Source organism: Notolepis coatsorum (genome assembly GCF_963971535.1).
Source record: "Notolepis coatsorum genome assembly, chromosome: 4".
NCBI classification, from domain to species: Eukaryota; Metazoa; Chordata; class Actinopteri; order Aulopiformes; family Paralepididae; genus Notolepis; species Notolepis coatsorum.
Window position 1 is genome coordinate 45,492,031 of NC_140168.1, and position 19,157 is coordinate 45,511,187.

General features: G+C 45.4%; 1 protein-coding gene across 2 annotated transcripts in view; it reads left to right on the forward strand.

Annotated features, from left to right (window-relative positions):
• The window catches only part of cratb (carnitine O-acetyltransferase b), a 53,434-nt gene that overhangs the window by 11,370 nt on the left and 22,907 nt on the right, over positions 1–19,157 (forward strand). For both annotated transcript variants that reach the window (XM_084313700.1, XM_084313701.1), the window contains exons 6-11: positions 1,838–2,012; positions 3,212–3,302; positions 3,936–4,023; positions 4,642–4,742; positions 5,615–5,737; positions 15,782–15,904. In XM_084313700.1, the coding sequence (XP_084169826.1) occupies positions 1,838–2,012; positions 3,212–3,302; positions 3,936–4,023; positions 4,642–4,742; positions 5,615–5,737; positions 15,782–15,904 (701 nt within the window). The remainder of the gene's footprint in view (positions 1–1,837; positions 2,013–3,211; positions 3,303–3,935; positions 4,024–4,641; positions 4,743–5,614; positions 5,738–15,781; positions 15,905–19,157) is intronic.

A 19,157-nucleotide genomic window follows, 5' to 3' on the forward strand; every position in this document is an offset into this window, starting at 1 on the left:
ATCAGTAGCTCAGTAACAGTAGCTCAGTATCAGTAGCTCAGTAACAGTAGCTCAGTAACAGTAGCTCAGTATCAGTAGCTCAGTAACAGTAGCTCAGTATCAGTAGCTCAGTACCAGTAGCTCAGTATCAGTAGCTCAGTAACAGTAGCTCAGTAACAGAAGCTCAGTAACAGTAGCTCAGTATCAGTAGCTCAGTAACAGTAGCTCAGTATCAGTAGCTCAGTATCAGTAGCTCAGTAACAGTAGCTCAGTAACAGAAGCTCAGTAACAGTAGCTCAGTATCAGTAGCTCAGTAACAGTAGCTCAGTAACAGTAGCTCAGTATCAGTAGCTCAGTAACAGTAGCTCAGTATCAGTAGCTCAGTATCAGTAGCTCAGTAACAGTAGCTCAGTATCAGTAGCTCAGTAACAGTAGCTCAGTATCAGTAGCTCAGTATCAGTAGCTCAGTAACAGTAGCTCAGTATCAGTAGCTCAGAGTAACAGTAGCTCAGTATCAGTAGCTCAGTAACAGAAGCTCAGTATCAGTAGCTCAGTAACAGTAGCTCAGTAACAGTAGCTCAGTATCAGTAGCTCAGTAACAGTAGCTCAGTAACAGTAGCTCAGTATCAGTAGCTCAGTAACAGTAGCTCAGTATCAGTAGCTCAGTAACAGTAGCTCAGTAACAGTAGCTCAGTAACAGTAGCTCAGTATCAGTAGCTCAGTAACAGTAGCTCAGTATCAGTAGCTCAGTATCAGTAGCTCAGTAACAGTAGCTCAGTAACAGTAGCTCAGTATCAGTAGCTCAGTACCAGTAGCTCAGTAACAGTAGCTCAGTACCAGTAGCTCAGTAACAGTAGCTCAGTAACAGTAGCTCAGTACCAGTAGCTCAGTAACAGTAGCTCAGTACCAGTAGCTCAGTAACAGAAGCTCAGTACCAGTAGCTCAGTAACAGTAGCTCAGTAACAGTAGCTCAGTAACAGTAGCTCAGTAACAGTAGCTCAGTATCAGTAGCTCAGTATCAGTAGCTCAGTAACAGTAGCTCAGTAACAGAAGCTCAGTATCAGTAGCTCAGTAACAGTAGCTCAGTAACAGTAGCTCAGTAACAGAAGCTCAGTATCAGTAGCTCAGTATCAGTAGCTCAGTATCAGTAGCTCAGTAACAGTAGCTCAGTATCAGTAGCTCAGTAACAGAAGCTCAGTATCAGTAGCTCAGTAACAGAAGCTCAGCAGCTCAGCAACCAGAAGCCAAGAAATACCAAATAAATATAGAATACCATATAATTCCTACAGAACCCACTCTGGCAATACATTTAATGTGCAACTGCAACTTCAGCAATAAACACCCCTAAACCTGGAATCACGACTGGACATCCATCATTGCTGTGTCTACTGCATAAGATCACTCCCTATCATACCTGTGAAGTAATGGGCAAGAGAAAGCAGGACCTTGGAACGGAAAAATTGCTGTTACAGTACTGTTTGTGATACAAAAAGAGTCTAAAAAAGAGAGTATATACATTTGACGTAGAAACTGTACATTGGAGGTGGTTGGGTGGGTGGGTGGGTGGGTCGGTTGGGTAGGTGGGGTGGGGGAAACTACAACTGTACAAGCAAAACTGTACATTGGAATATCGACAACCTTAGTTGGTCCCAAGATGAGGGTCTCGTGTATTATTGGGTTAGGACATTTACTGTACATTTACAGGGGCCAGTTTCGAATTGCAGTCTCCCGTAGGTGCTCTTTGAGAGTGGTTTTGAAAGTGGGTAGTGATTCACATTCCTTTACAGCTTTGGGTAGGGCGTTCCACATTGATGTGTCATAATTGTTCTGTTCCTCCTACCTGTTCTCCTACCACCAGTTCTTCCAGCTGGAGGTGTACAACAGTGACGGCTCGCGGATGGCGGAGAGCCAGATCCAATCCCAGCTTAGGAGGATCCGGTCCCAATCCTGGAAGACGGACAAAGAACCCATGGGCATTCTGACCAGTGAACACCGACACACCTGGGGACAGGCCTACAACCGCCTGCTCAAAGGTAGACTTGCAGTATAAACACACCGCTATACCTGGGGACGCGTGTAGCTTTATGCCAAGCAAGCAGTGCAAAAATGTACCGTAGTGGCATGCAGTAATGCGCCTTTCATTTTCCGCCGCCCAGCGCCCAGGTCGCGCGGAAATAGGCTGTCTATTGCCATTCTCTTTGACAAACTCTAACCTTAACCAGCTCCTTAACAACGCCTAAACTTAACCGTTCTAACCTTAACCAACTCCGAAACAATGCCTAACCTTAACCTTAACCTTAACCATGCCTAACCTTAACCATAGAAATTATATTGCCATTCTCTTTGACAAACTCTAACCTTAACCAGCTCCTTAACAGCGCCTAAACTTAACCGTTCTAACCTTAACCAACTCCGAAACAATGCCTAACCTTAACCTTAACCTTAACCATGCCTAACCTTAACCGGCGAAAGAATACACGTTAAAAAAAAATCACGTTAAAAAATATTTTCGATGGGATTCGAACTCGCCAGCAAACAAGCCATAGGATCCACAGCCATGTGTCCTTGCCAATTGAGCTATTGCTAGATACTGAATAAGGGGCGGTGACTTATATATATTGAGCTCCGCTCGTGTCGCGCATGCGCGGGCACCTCGCGCGAGCACGCCGGCGCACGCACGCACCTGAGCGAGCACGCCGCCGCCGGTGCACGCACGGTAGCATTTGTCTGAAAAGAAGGGCGCTTTACCGCACTAGCGTGCGGTGACGAATGCGGAAGCATTTTTGCACTGCTTGCTTGGCATTAACGTACAGGCCCTGGGGACAGGCCTACAACCGCTTGCTCAAAGGTAGACTTGCAGTATAAACACACCGCTATACCTGGGGACAGTATAAAACCACAGAAAATCATTTTCTTTTCAGAAATAGGCTACTTGCTTACACCTAAATAAATCCAAATAGATCTGGAGGAGAACCTCTGAGCGTGTTACACCTTTCAGGTGAAAAGAAGCGGCTGGCGACTCCACATGTATAGGAGGAGGCATGTGGTCGTCTACACCCTCCCCAATAATTATTATTATTATTATTATTATTATTATTATTATTATTATTATTATTATTATTATTATTATTATTAGTTATAAAAACTCTTGTACTTGTATTCTCCATGCATTCCACATGTTTTCATGTTTTTTCTTTTTACATTTGTCTTTCCATGCTCTCTATGACCCAAGATAAACTCAACAAGGAGTCAGTGCGGCTGATTGAAAGTGGACTTTTCACCTTGTGTTTGGATTCTCCAGTCATGAGGATATCGGATGAGAAGTGTGTATTATTTCTCTTCTCTCCTGCTCTCGCTCTCCTACCTCTTCCTTCTTCTGTCTTCTGTCGCATAGTTCTAATACCGGAGGCATGTAGATCTTACAACACACTCAATGTTCAACATTAGTGTTGTTTACCATAACTTTATATACTATGAGTCACGATTTGTGGAAGTAAGTGGCTGGTAATGGTCATTCTACAAGGTGCTCCTACAAGCCAGCAGGGCCACCTGGTCCAAATAATATTCAAGTCCCAGTGCATGGTCGCCGAACCTTTGTGTCCTCTTTGTTTAGACCTGGAATAATCCATTATTCTAAAAGTATTGATACTAACAAAATTATTGGTATTGGACCAATTGGACTTTTGTAGTATGGGTGTATCGTGCAACCCTAGTTCAAAGTCACTTCTTCCATTTCCTCCCTCGTATAAAAATGTGCCATGTTTTGAACATCTGTTCCAATGGCTACTTGACCGCCACACTGCATGTCTCTAATTTTGTATCTAAAGATTGTGATACGTTTTTAGATTTGCATCTCTGAGGTCTCAAGACATTTACATGTGAAGCCCTGCATGCATTTAGATTTGAGATTAGATTTGGGATATGTCATTCCGATTTGTTCTGACTTTGATTGACAGGTATGCCAGCCGTAAGGCAGCCCAGATTCTGCATGGAGGTGGGACGTTCTCCAACAGCGGCAACCGTTGGTTCGACAAAACTCTGCAAGTGAGTACTGGTGCTTTTGGGGTATTCTGGTAAACTGGTTAATTATGAGTTTACCACTAGTAATAAATACACTAGGCATACCTGAGTTTACCAGTTGTGGCGTGAATGTGAGCCGTCACATTCTGGATGCTTGGAGCCGTGGTTCTCTGCTTAAAAGGGGCCATTTTTAAACCTTTATTTACCCAGGGTAGGTTCTCTGAGCACAAACATTCACACAGTTCCATTCACACCTGGGAGCCGCTCAGTACAACCAGTCTGACACTGTTGGCCACTGAGCAACTCCACTGGAGCAGTTTGAGCTTAAATGCTTTGCTCAAGGGCACTTCAGCAGTTGGTATTGAGGGGCGGGAGAGAGTTATTAGTTCACTTCCCCGCCCAGATCTTTCCAGTCGGTCAGGGGAATCGAACTGGCGACCTTCCAGTCACAAATCCGCTTCTATAACAGTTGGAGACTCCATGACAATTTAATCTCACATTTTGTGTACATAATAGGCAATCTCATTGGTCTAAATGACATCCTAAAAAAAGCATCTGATCGCCGTCACTGTGTATAAACTATTTGGTCATGTGTTCAGGTTAACTGTTGAATGAATTCATTCTTCCTCCTCACCGGTTCAGTTCATGGTGGGTGAGGACGGCTCTTGGGGCCTTCTGTACGAACAGGCTACTGCCGAGGGTCCACCCATAGCAACCCTGTTGGATCATATACTGGATTACTGGTGAGATAACCACGTTATGCTACATTTACTCTGCAAAAAAAGATTTCTACACCTTTTGACTTTTGACCCCTATTCGTTTTCTAAATTATTCACCATATTATCTTAAAGGGACACGCCAACATTTTTGGAAATTAGCTTAGCCTAGCTTAGCACAATGAATGGAAGCGGACATGACCGGTTAGCCTTCGGGAGAGCTAAGCTAGGCTAACATGCAGCCAGATAGCTTTCTACTGAACACACAGAGAGGAAACTGGTATCTTTCACTTTCTTTTTGTCTCCCTCTGGAGAAGACTGTAAGCTAATTTCCCAAAATGTTGGCGTGTTCCTTTTAACCTATTGAAGTACGAGGGTGCCAGCGGCTATCAGGCTCCACAACCAGGGCCATGGACTGCTGCCAGCAGCCTCGAGGACTAACGGCTGCAGAACTTGAGAGCTATTAGGAATGTCTGACCCCAGACCAGTGTGTCTGACTCTTAACCACCAAACATGCACGGTCTATAACGTATATTATGCCAGTTAGGGTGCAGACCCTCACCTGCACCTTGTGTATACTGTTTACTTTACTCATAGTATATATTCAGATTCACATTTATTTTGTATTTATTGCCTATATTTATTGTAACGTATACTATAACCGATGGGGCATACAGACCCTCATCTGCACTTTTGTTTAACTTTACACAGTTTATTTGAATTTTAATTAAAAAAATTATAATTATTATTATTGCCTATATTTATGTATTTCTTCTATTACCCTGCCCATACCTGTACCTCCCCTGCCACATGCTGCTATGATGCCTGAATTTCCCCAAGGGGATCAATAAAGGAATATCTTATCTTATTATTGCTTTTGATTTTTTTTTTACTCACAGCAGCAATAAACCAGACCCAAAGAGAGCCCCGTTGGTCCCTCTTGCGATGCCAAAGAAACTTTATTTCAACATCGACCGAGAGATCAAGAGGGATATAGAGCACGCCAAACAGAACCTGGATATGTGAGTGGCCTGCATCCCTGACACCCTTGTTTGACATCGTCCAGCATGTTGAACATGACATAGTACTCGTTGGTTTGACACTTTCTAAGTGTTTTCTGTGCCAAGTGCATCGGGCCGCTTCGTGTGTAAATGCCACACAGCTGCAGTTTCGCAGAAGAGCACTCGTCAAGACTGCAACCATTGCATTTTGTTTTGTTTTTAGCTATGGTAAATGGCTGCATTTATATAGCGCTTTTATCCAAAGCGCTTTACAATTTGTCCCTCACATTTTACCCATTCACTCACACATTCACACACCGACGGCGGAAGCAACCATGCAAGGTGCCAACCTGGTCATAGGGAGCAATTAGGGGATAAGTGTCTTGCTCAAGGTCTTGCTTCGGCACGCTGCCCGTGAGGATTTCACACTGCATTGGAGTGAGGTCATTCAAAATGCTGGGATCCAGGGATGGTGTGCGCTTCGCTGACTGAAATAGAAATAAAGATGCCCAAACTTCATATGCAACGCTATAAATAATTTACTTGAATTATATTTGACCTCCGAAACTCACTCCCTCTGTGAGAATGTGGCTTTCTTTAATTTGTCGGTCAAACAAAATCATTTTAACTTCGACATACACACTATAATGAAGAAATATAGTATTAATCAAATAGAAACCTTACGTGTGCCTGTGTGTGTACACCTTCTGTGGCAGACGTGGTATTATTTTCTTTTTTCGTTTCAATTTCTACATTTTTCATGAAAAATTAAATGAATTGCCCAGAGAAGTAAGAACTTCTATACGCATGTATAAACGCTACTACTCGTTCAGTGTACTTCTAATGATAAGGAATAACCTTGCTGCAAAGTGTAAGCTAGGTGTGTTTACCTGTGCTTTGAAAGCTAACAAAGCTGAATTGAAAGTAGCTTACTTAGCTAACCCTAACCCACGACAGAAGGGTAAACAGAATTATCTTCCCCTCTGTGTTGACATAACCTTGACAAAACATAATACTTTAGCGGGCCTGGATATCTCTATTTAAGGGTAGAATCTGTAATACCGTCAAACGGCAACCTCTAGGCCAGGGGTCGGCAACCCTTTTCACATGTGCCATTTTTAAATGTTCTCGTTAATTCGTGTGCCATGTTAACATTAAGTTGAATTATGACACCACATCAAAATGATCGATCTGTCATTGTATTCAATGCATATAGGCAACGTGCATAGCAACACTTTTAATAAAAAATATTCTCCCATAATCGGGACATTGTAATTATATATGAGCACTATACAAGAATGCTGCCATCGGGCGGCTACGTGGCGTAGTGGGCAAGGCGCTCACCACGAAATCTGGAGACGCTGGGCTTGCCTGTTCGAGCCCAGCGCTCCACATTTGCTTTCAGTTTAGCTGGTCATCCGTACTAACACACATTGGCCGTATTAGGGGGTGGGAAACTGATGGGTGGGGATCGGGCGTTGTGGACAGCGACTCCTACAGGTCGGTTGGTGCGCCTGCGCAGTAGAATCAGGAAGTTTCGGGGGCAGCGTGAGCTTCCTACGCGTTACTCCTCGCCACTGAGAGATCGAGCTGCGCAGGTGAAAAGATGCGACTGCTGTTACCTCAAGTACCGGAGGGGACTTGTGCTATGTATGACTTAGTCCACATTGCAGCCGGCTTGTGGGAGGCAAGAAACAGCGTTCGTGACAGGGGAGGGTTGAATTGGATGATACGAAATTGGGATGGGAGAAAATATAGAAAATGGGAGAAAAAGTGGATAAAAAAAAAACAAGAATGCTGCCATCCACATGATATGCTTGCTCCCCATACCTGGACATGGCACGTTTGATGGATTCAGCCTTGTCTGCCTCATCCTTGAAAGTGTTTGTTCTCAAAATGGCGTTTTAACACTCGACTTGCAGTAAACAACATACATTTTCAAGACATAAAGACCACACAGCACAGTCCTTCTGAAACACAAAACCACTCTTCTGTCAAAGAGGGCTGGAATGCCCCAACCTTTACTTTATCTTTCTTAGCTAGCGGCCTGCCATCATCTATCAAGCCCCCCCCCCTGCATTATGTGAAGACCCGCCCCTACTCTGCCTCTGGTTGACTCTGACCCTGATATATATATATATATATATTATATATATTAGAGCTGGGCCGTTAACGGCGTTAACGTGCTGCGTTAACGCTATACTAGTATCGCGCGATAATATAATTAACGCATTAATCTTTTTTTTTTTTTTTTTTTTTTTACCCAGGGTAGGTTCGCTGAGCACAGATGCTCTTTTTCAGGAACGCCCTGCTTCACATTCACACAGTTCCATTCACACCTGGGAGCTGCCCAGTACAACCACAGTTGACACCATTGGCCACTGAGCAACTCCACTGGAGCAGTTGATTCAAGCCATGTCACATAGTTCAAGTTTGAAATGATTCTTTCTGTTTTGCTCCTGAGAGTGTGCTAGATACTGTACTGTACTGGTAATATTATTTATTTGTGTTAACTTCTGAATAAAACAACTTATTAAACACAAGTACATCTTATTGAACATTATTTTGATATTTCATTACCAATTATCATAGCAAAACAGCTTTTTCAAACAGTCTGTAATGCATTTTGGAAACGGGAGATGGGCTCATGGTGTAATGGGCCACCTGGCCTGAGAAACATAAGGAGGAAAGAAAAAGTAAGGACTTACTTCTGGTCATTATTTGGGTAGAACACACATATTTTGAATGCCTTCGGCATTTTTTTTTTTTTTTTTTTAGCCATTTTAATCTAGATTAATCTAGATTAAATCCAGGATTGCAGATAGATTAATCTAGATTAAATTTTTTTATCTATGCCCACCTCTAATATATATATATATATATATATATATATATATATATATATATATATATATATATATTCTTTTTAATTATATTTCCCCCCCTTCTTTTTCCGTTTTTCTCCCCTACCAATGTTAGTCGTTATGCCAATTCCCAATCCCCTTCCTGGTCGTTGCGCACTCTACCCCCTACCGTCGGTCTGGGAGGGCGGAGACTATCACATGCTTCCTCCGACACATGTGTACCCAGCCCACCACTTCTTTTCACCTGGCAGCGGGGACTCTCACTGGGAGAGTGTAACATATGGAAGGTCACACTACCTCTCCTAGATCCTTCCCTTGCTGTGCAGGCGCCCCGACCGAACTGTAGGAGTCGCTGTTTACAACGACCAGGACCCACCCTCGCCGGGTTTTCCCACCCGCTAACACTGCCAATTGTCTTAGTATGGACGGTCGGCCAACCCGGAAGCACCACAGCTGGATTCGATCCCACTGTCTCTGTGGTGGTAGGCAGACGCTTAGTCCGCTCCACTACCCGGCCGCTGACCCTGATATTTCAATTTGGTATCAATCAGACTAATGTAAATAACAGGCCGCACAACTGCGAATGGCTGTGAATGATGTGATTTGGCATGTAGATGAGAGGGCACTTCCAACTCATTACTTGTGTGCCATTGCTTACAGTTTTTCTCGATTGCTAAAGCACAATTTCTAGATCTCTGAGCACAATGACCAGTTGCCTAAACACTATAAACACATTTCACCTCAATCTCAGATTTCACAAAACTCTGAACACATTGGCATTTGCCAAAACACACGTTGCAGAACTCTAAACACATTCGCACTTACTCTAAACACTTTCGCACTTGCTAAAACACACGTTGCACAACAATATGAACACATTCTCATTCACTGAACACATTTTGCTCACACGATGCAAAATGGTAGACTCAGTCATCAAAAGTTGAACACAATGAAAGCACGGGTGTCATTGCTTAAACACGGTGACTCAAAATTGAAGACGCCTGCAAATAATGTGACACCATCCATATTGGCCAGTTTAGAATGCACAACCTCATTGCTTAAACACAATGACTCAAAATTGAAGACACCTGCCAATGATGTGACAACACCTATATAGGCCAGTTTAGAATGCACAGTTTGCTGAAGGTGCCAAACAGCCGCCATGCCAGAGCTTTCTTCCCCCGCTGCCTGGCGAGGGAAAACATAGCCTGCGATGTCAACGAGGTCCTGTGGCCTGACCCCGCCCGACGACGTGATGCACAGGCCCCTCCACAGGCCCCCCCACAGGCCCCCCCACAGGCCCCCGCACAGACCCCCCCACAGACCACATGATTGCAGTCGTGTGACCTTGCACAATATACAGTACCTCTTTACATACAAGAATTTGTGACATGTTTTATTTTGTACTGTATTTCCCCTGTATGCTATTGCTCTCTTTTGAAATATTTGTTTTGGGAAAATCTCTGATGTCGAGAAAAATGGAATGGTAAAGTACAGGTTGTCATCAATACTGTAAATGGGGTTCAATTCCCCCAAAAAGAATCTGTGACTTACTATTGATTATTATACAGATGGCCAGGTCTTGCTCGAAAAAGAGATCTTTGATCTCAAGTGACTACCTGGTAAAATAAAGGTTAAAAAAAAATGTGATTACTATACAGATGATGGGGTATTTAGAACATCACACCCTGAACATTGTGTTTTCAATTTGTATTGAAATGTGTGATGGATACCCAATAGTGGTTACATTTTTGCAAGCTGTGAGGACGGCTTTGTTGTCAAAGTTTGGTTTTGGCCATAGGAGCAACAGTTTTGTGGTGAAAGTTTGGGTTTTGGAGTGAGAGTTTGGTTTTGCAAAGAGAATGCGAGTTTTTGTGGAGCTAGCTTGAGAAAAGTGTTTTGTGTTTAGAGTTTAGTGAAAACGGAGGGCAGTTTCCTGAAATGTGTTCTGACATTCAAGAAAAACTGTAAGCTACCGTGGGGTGTAAGGTTGCATCTAGACAAAAGAGTCCCCACTTGGTATTGCGCTTTGGTTACTTTTTTTTTGTTTTGGTCTCATGTGTGGGTTGAGTTTAGTAACTTATACTGTGAATTTCTCCAGATCTCTCTTGGTAGAGCCTGAGGTGTGGGCCAGCAGTGGCAAACCCCTCCCCTATAACCACTGAAATCCAACCCGATCATCAGACAAGAACTGTAAACAAAGTGCAGTACCATGTTGTTATCTTGTGCCTAGAGGTCACTGTTTGATGACATTACATCACATTTACATTTAGTCATTTAGCTGACGCTTTTATCCAAAGCGACTTACAAGTTCTGTACGACAAGTCATCAGGAAGGGCACAACTCTAACAGCTGAGTAACAATGTTTATCAAAGTGTTGGGTGCTACAGTGTAGGTTAGTATATTAGCACAAGTGCATGACAGTAAGGTTAGTTAGGGTTAGATTTACTGGGAGTGGAAGATTCAATAGTTTATTCATCACATACATACCAGGGCATACAGTGAAATGCGGTTGGCCATGCCCGCTACGATTGTGCAAGAATACAGTAGTAATAATAGCAGGGGTGCACGATATAGATTTTTTGATATCGATACCGATAACTTTCTGCTCCTCAAGGTCGATACCGATACAGATAACCGATATATATATATATATTTATTGTATTATTAAAAAATAATTATGTATATTCCTGTAGTTTTGACCTAACCAGATTTATCAAGTTCAAGTTCAAGTTCAAGTTCTAGTTCTTTAATAGTTGTCATACAGAAGTACAGAATACTTTCATACAAAATGCTTCTTACTGTTACGCTCCAGAGACTGTGCTAGACAAGATAGTATCAAATAACATAATAACATAATATAGCATGAATTTAGAAGAAGAATGAGGTCACAGTTGTTCGGTATAGACATATGTACAATGTTCTGAGTTACCATATAATATACAATACACAATACTATGCAGTGTACTAATGTACAGTACTATCTAGTGCAAAGCAGAAGTGGGATGAGGTACAATTTTAGGTACAATTTACAGTAAGGTGTACGAGTTGTAGTGCAATCCTTCATCCATAAATATAAAGTGTGGGGAGTGGGTGCTACAGTGTGTTTGTTTAAAGTGGGTGTGTGCTATAAAGTGTGTGTAGTGGGTGCTACAGTGTGTTTGTTTAAAGTGAGTGTGTGCGTGTGGATGTGTGTGCTATGTGTGTTTGGTGGTTGTTGTTGTGTAGTGTTCATTCATTGTTCGTTTAGCAGCCTGATGGCCTGGGGATAGAAGCTACTTCTGAGTCTTTCTGTGCTCGCCTTGAGACTCCTGTGTCGCTTGCCTGACGGCAGCAGTTCAAAGAGGCAGTTGTTCGGGTGGCTCGAGTCCTTAATAATTCTCTTAGCCTTCCCCTTGCAACGCTTGTTGTAAATGTTCTGGAGAGTGGGGAGCCCCCCTCCAATTGTGCGTTCGGCTGAACGTGTCACTCTTTGTAGTCTGCTTTGGTCTTTTGCAGTGCTATTCCCAAACCAGGAGGTGATGTTGCCGGTCAAGATGCTCTCTATTGTACATGAGTAGAAGTTCTTAAGGATCTTCTGGCTGACTTGGAACTTCCTTAGGCGCCTGAGGAAGTAGAGGCGTTGTCGTGCCTTCTTCACCACACTGTTAATGTGTATGGTCCATTTCAAGTCCTCGGATATGTGGGCTCCGAGGTACTTGAAGCTGTTGACTCTCTCAACCGGTGCCCCGTCGATGCTGAGGGGGCTGTAGTCCTTGACCCCCGACCTCCTGAAGTCCACAATCATCTCTTTTGTTTTGCTGACGTTCAGGGAGAGGCTGTTTTCCTGGCACCATCCCGCCAGGACCTTGACCTCTTCCAGGTAGGCCCTCTCGTCGTTGGCAGAGATCAGGCCCACCACCACTGTGTCGTCAGCAAATTTGACGATTGTATTGCTACTCCGCTGAGCCACACAGTCGTGTGTGTACAGGGAGTAGAGGAGGGGACTCAGAACACAGCCCTGGGGGGCCCCTATGTTGAGGGTGATGGATGAGGAGGTGCAGTTGCCTGCTCTCACCACCTGGGGTCTGCCAGTCAGGAAGTCCAAGACCCACTGGCAGAGGTCATAGCCCAAGCCCAGGTCCCTGAGCTTGGCTATGAGTATGGAGGGGACTATGGTATTGAATGCCGAGCTGTAGTCGATGAATAGCATTCTCACATAGTTCCCCTGCCTCTTGTCCAGGTGTGATGCTGCTGTGTGCAGCACATGGGATATGGCGTCCTCCGTGGACCTGTTGGGGCGGTATGCAAATTGCAGGGGGTCCATGTTGATGGGGAGGGAGGAGCAGATGTAGCCCTTTACTAGCTTCTCAAAGCACTTCATGGCTATGGAGGTGAGAGCTACAGGGCGGTAGTCGTTGAGGCAAGCAGGCTTGGATTTTTTGGGTACAGGGATAATAGTGGACTTCTTCAGGCAGGTGGGGATGACAGCCTGTTCTAAGGACAGGTTAAATATGTCAGTGAATACTGGGGCCAGTTGGTCGGCACAGACTTTTAGGACGCGGCCGGGGATGCCGTCCGGACCTGCTGCCTTCCTGATATTCACTTTTTTAAAGGTCCGCCTCACCTCATGCTCTGTTACCCTGAACACTGCGCCTCCATCAGCAGCCGACCCCCCCCCCCCCATTGCCGAGGCTTGTGAGCTGGTGTTGTTATTACCAGCATCAAACCTCGCATAGAAGGTATTGAGGTCGTTTGCTAAGGAGATGTCATTGTTCAGTTTGAGGGAGGCGCCTTTGTAGTCTGTCATCGTTTTGAGCCCCTGCCACATAGCTCTAGAGTCAGCTTGTTCAAACTGGAGTTCAATTTTATCCCTGTAGCGCCGTTTGGCCTCTGACACTGTCCTCCTTACGTTGTGTTGCGCCACCTTGTGGTCATTCATGTTGCCTGCCACTAGGCCGTCATTGTATGCTTTGGTGCGCTCTCTCAGAGCTTCACGGACGGATTTGTCTACCCAGGGTTTTTGATTTGGGTAAACTTTCATTTTGGTAGTGGGGATTGTTTCTTTCACCCTAGTACAGACATAGTCCAGCACATGACATGAGCGTTACTACTATGAACTAAACAAAGCCAAGAGAACAGTTTTGACTCTTCAAATAAAGTGACTATATTTATTTTTCCAAATAAATATAATTTGAGTCAATCACAAAATTCACAATGCGTCTAGGAGTAAGGTCAAGCAGTAGTCTGACCAGTTTGTTTTGAGATGTTTGTAATTTAGTTTTTAGCGCCTTTGAGGCGCTTTGGTACCATGAGGTGCAAGCATAGTCGTAGTACCCACATCTCCACAGAGTCGTTGCTCACCGGTGTCCCACAAAAGGGTGCTTGGCATGTTGGTTGACATCGACCTGCATTAAATGTAGTAAACTGCCATGAGAAATGTAGGAAATTTGTACGCGGTGGTAAGCTTGACTGAAACCTCAAACGATTGCGGACATGCCGTGCAGTCCGGTCCGCTCACGCCCGACTCTGTGGAGATGTCACGCTAAGATGTGTACTGTATGTACTGTACTATAGGGCAGCGTAGTATCTGTGATCTCCTAATAAAAGTCATTAGAATAATATAAGCTTACTGTTCATTCATCACGCAGGTAGACTATATACAGTATGCGCGCGTCTGTGTGTGCGTGCGCTGAACAGGTTGCCAGGCAGGAGCAAGCAAGACGGTATAAATATGGAATATTAATACAGTCTATTCCACTATAGATATATCCACGCGATTAGCTTTAGTTCTTATTTATTTATCCACTGTCATTTCAATGCCATAGAATGCCGTCTTCACCCGGATTGTGTAAGCCTAGGGTGCAGAGTTGACCATTTAAATAGCACGATTGCTCACTGTTAATTGGATGGCAGGGTTCAATGTACATAATTGCTGTTCAACTCCACGTGCAAGGTCGAGGTTTTATTTGTCACACGCAACATCATACCGGTAAGATGAGCAGTGGAATGTTTATCCACTGGCTCTTACAATGTATACAATAAGCAATGTCCAAAAATATAAATAATAACATTTATCTGATTTTATTTATTTATTCAAAGTCATTTGCAGTGTTTGTGTAGTGCTGTTATTTATTTCCGGACATCAAATGCGTCGTTGAGGCATGACTTTAAATATAAAACGTTATTTTTTATCATACAGATATTTATTTAAATTATGATTCATTAATTCCAAGGAGGCCTGTAGTGTTGGCATGAAGGAATCACTATGATTCCTCCCAAATAAAGCCCTTAAGAACACGGCGCACACCAGTCTGTCAACTTACGACTGCTATTCATGGTCCTAAATCCTGCTCTTAGTTAGGGCCGAATCAAAGACAAGGGGCGGTTGGTGAATCCCAAAATCGGCCTGAAAATGTCTTAAGTGGCACTAAGACCAAGATTTGTCACATATTTTGTCCAAAGTCTGTTGGTTAATGAGACCCATTGTTGTGATCTGGAGTATGCGGTCATCTTTTGCTGAACCTGAATATGTGCTGCTGCCACCTGGTGGTCAAATAATTAAATGTTACTGATATGGCAGGGAATTCCGTATTTGAATACGATTTATTGTTGTGCAGTCATGCTAACACCATGGTTTATGCATGCATGGAGATTTAGCTATTGACGATAGAAACTCCTGCTTTCTTTCTTCTATGACATTGTGATCACATCCCAATTTAATTGTTTGCACAATGCTATTTTAATTGAGACATTTTCAGATCATATAATTGCTAAGCCGCAAATCAGCAAGTAAGCCTTCATCTGCCCTTTTTGAAACGTGAGTGGGTTGGATGGGTGTGAAGAAGCAGCGAGTCAAGAGGGCAAGAACCCATTACTAATCTACACCTGTCGAATCCTCACAGAAGTACATGCTGTTCAGATTTTATTTTGGCGTCAACACTCTGTTTCCAAATTGCTCCCTGCTGAGCATAATTGAAAGCCAGCCAAACAGAAGAGCAGGGAGTGAAAAGCCATGTCCTTTTTGGACCACAGAGAAACAGAGCCACATAGGTGGATGCTGGGGTGGTGGTGGTGGCAAAAAAACATGCTAAAAGTAGCAACAGCATGCTATTGTAAAACTTTTTATTTGCTGTATTAGCCACCGGTACTCGGATAATTTTAATAAATGTAACAGAATTTTTGAAATTCTTTCTAAGAATGTATTTTGAATTCCCTGCAGACTGATCAACGACCTGGATGTGAACGTGTTCAACTTCCAGAGGTTTGGCAAGGACCTGCCCAAACAGCACAACCTGAGTCCCAACTCCTTCATCCAGGTGGCCCTGCAGCTGGCCTACTACAGGTCAGCACACTGACTCCTCCCCCTCATGACTCCTCCCCCTCTGCAGCTGGCCTACTACAGGTCAGCACACTGACTCCTCCCCCTCATGACTCCTCCCCCTCTGCAGCTGGCCTACTACAGGTCAGCACACTGACTCCTCCCCCTCTGCAGCTGGCCTACTACAGGTCAGCACACTGACTCCTCCCCATCATGACTCCTCCCCCTCTGCAGCTGGCCTACTACAGGTCAGCACACTGACTCCTCCCCCTCATGACTCCTCCCCCTCTGCAGCTGGCCTACTACAGGTCAGCACACTGACTCCTCCCCCTCATGACTCCTCCCCCTCTGCAGCTGGCCTACTACAGGTCAGCACACTGACTCCTCCCCCTCATGACTCCTCCCCCTCTGCAGCTGGCCTACTACAGGTCAGCACACTGACTCCTCCCCCTCATGACTCCTCCCCCTCTGCAGCTGGCCTACTACAGGTCAGCACACTGACTCCTCCCCCTCATGACTCCTCCCCCTCTGCAGCTGGCCTACTACAGGTCAGCACACTGACTCCTCCCCCTCATGACTCCTCCCCCTCTGCAGATGGCCTACTACAGGTCAGCACACTGACTCCTCCCCCTTATGACTCCTCCCCCTCTGCAGCTGGCCTACTACAGGTCAGCACACTGACTCCTCCCCCTCACGACTCCTCCCCCTCTGCAGCTGGCCTACTACAGGTCAGCACACTGACTCCTCCCCCTCTGCAGCTGGCCTACTACAGGTCAGCACACTGACTCCTCCCTCTCTCCAGCTGGCCTACTACAGGTCAGCACACTGACTCCTCCCCCTCTGCAGCTGGCCTACTACAGGTCAGCACACTGACTCCTCCCCCTCTGCAGCTGGCCTACTACAGGTCAGCACACAGACTCCTCCCCCTCTGCAGCTGGCCTACTACAGGTCAGCACACAGACTCCTCCCCCTCATGACTCCTCCCCCTCTGCAGCTGGCCTACTACAGGTCAGCACACTGACTCCTCCCCCTCATGACTCCTCCCCCTCTGCAGCTGGCCTACTACAGGTCAGCACACTGACTCCTCCCCCTTATGACTCCTCCCCCTCTGCAGCTGGCCTACTACAGGTCAGCACACTGACTCCTCCCCCTCACGACTCCTCCCCCTCTGCAGCTGGCCTACTACAGGTCAGCACACTGACTCCTCCCCCTCTGCAGCTGGCCTACTACAGGTCAGCACACTGACTCCTCCCCCTCTGCAGCTGGCCTACTACAGGTCAGCACACAGACTCCTCCCCCTCTGCAGCTGGCCTACTACAGGTCAGCACACAGACTCCTCCCCCTCTGCAGCTGGCCTACTACAGGTCAGCACACTGACTCCTCCCCCTCTGCAGCTGGTCTACTACAGGTCAGCACACTGACTCCTCCCCCTCTGCAGCTGGTCTACTACAGGTCAGCACACAGACTCCTCCCCCTCTGCAGCTGGCCTACTACAGGTCAGCACACTGGCTCCTCCCCCTCTGGCCTACTACAGGTCAGCACACTGACTCCTCCCCCTCTGGCCAACTACAGGTCAGCACACAGACTCCTCCCCCTCTGCAGCCTACTACAGGTCAGCACACTGACTCCTCCCCCTCTGGCCAACTACAGGTCAGCACACAGACTCCTCCCCCTCTGCAGCTGGCCTACTACAGGTCAGCACACAGACTGATGTCATGACTCCTCCCCCTCTGGCCTACTACAGGTCAGCACACAGACTGATGTCATGACTCCTCCCCCTCTGGCCTACTACAGGTCAGCACACAGACTGATGTCATGACTCCTCCCCCTCTGGCCTACTACAGGTCAGCACACAGTCTGATGTCATGACTCCTCCCCCTCTGGCCTACTACAGGTCAGCACACAGACTGATGTCATGACTCCTCCCCCTCTGGCCTACTACAGGTCAGCACACAGACTGATGTCATGACTCCTCCCCCTCTGGCCTACTACAGGTCAGCACACAGACTGATGTCATGACTCCTCCCCCTCTGCAGCTGGCCTACTACAGGTCAGCACACAGACTCATCTCATGACTCCTCCCCCTCTGCAGCTGGCCTACTACAGGTCAGCACACAGACTGATGTCATGACTCCTCCCCCTCTGCAGCTGGCCTACTACAGGTCAGCACACAGACTGATGTCATGACTCCTCCCCCTCTGCAGCTGGCCTACTACAGATCAGCACACAGACTAATGTCATGACTCCTCCCCCTCTGCAGCTGGCCTACTACAGGTCAGCACACAGACTGATGTCATGACTCCTCCCCCTCTGCAGCTGGCCTACTACAGGTCAGCACACAGATTTGATTTGATTCGAACAACCATAAACACAAACTTGAAATAACAAAAAATAACAAACTAAATAAATAAAATAATAAAATAAAATAAAATACAAATACAAATAAAATCAAATATATCTTCCTAGACTTGGAAGCAATTGTCAACATAGCTCAAGACAAATGATTTTGTTCGACTGATGTTATGACTCCTCCCCCTCTGCAGCTGGCCTACTACAGGTCAGCACACTGACTGATCTCATGACTCCTCCCCCTCCCCCTGCTCCCAGCCTGGCCCCTGCACTGGAACACTAGAACAGCTGGGCTGGTCCTATAACATCTGCAATGTTAGAATTTTGAGGAAAGAATACATGCAGAGAAAACAGTCAGATGCTGTTTAGCCCTCGACTGCCGTGGTTTCGGTCAAACAACCACCTCTCCTCGCCCCGCCCCGCCCTCTCCTCCTGCCTGCCCGCTCCCCGCCCTCCTCTTGCTCAGAGGAGCAGTAACAAATCAACTGAGCCAGTGTTTCTTGATTTCCCACTCTGTCGTTTCTGTCCCTTGGAACAAAAGGTTTGCAAATTTTTCATGGCTAAAACAATACAAAGTGACTGGGATGCAGGGATGTGTAAATGTAGCTATTAGTAGCCTAAACAGTTGTTTGCTCCACACCTCCCTAATCCTCCACGGAGAAGACACCTTCGCTGACGTGCCAATTCCAGGAATATGATTTATATAGTTTTATCTGTTCAAAGGTTGTCATCAATTGTCATGGTATGACGAATACAAATGGAGTTACTGGTAATTTGCAGGCGTTGTGGAGTTATTGAGGGAAGAAAACTAAATCTTTTATTTTTTTGATCAATTTTTTTTTATTATTACTTACATGAAACAAGACAACACATTAATCACAAATAACTATGTACAGATACCGAGATGTCCCACCATGTTACCTGTTAC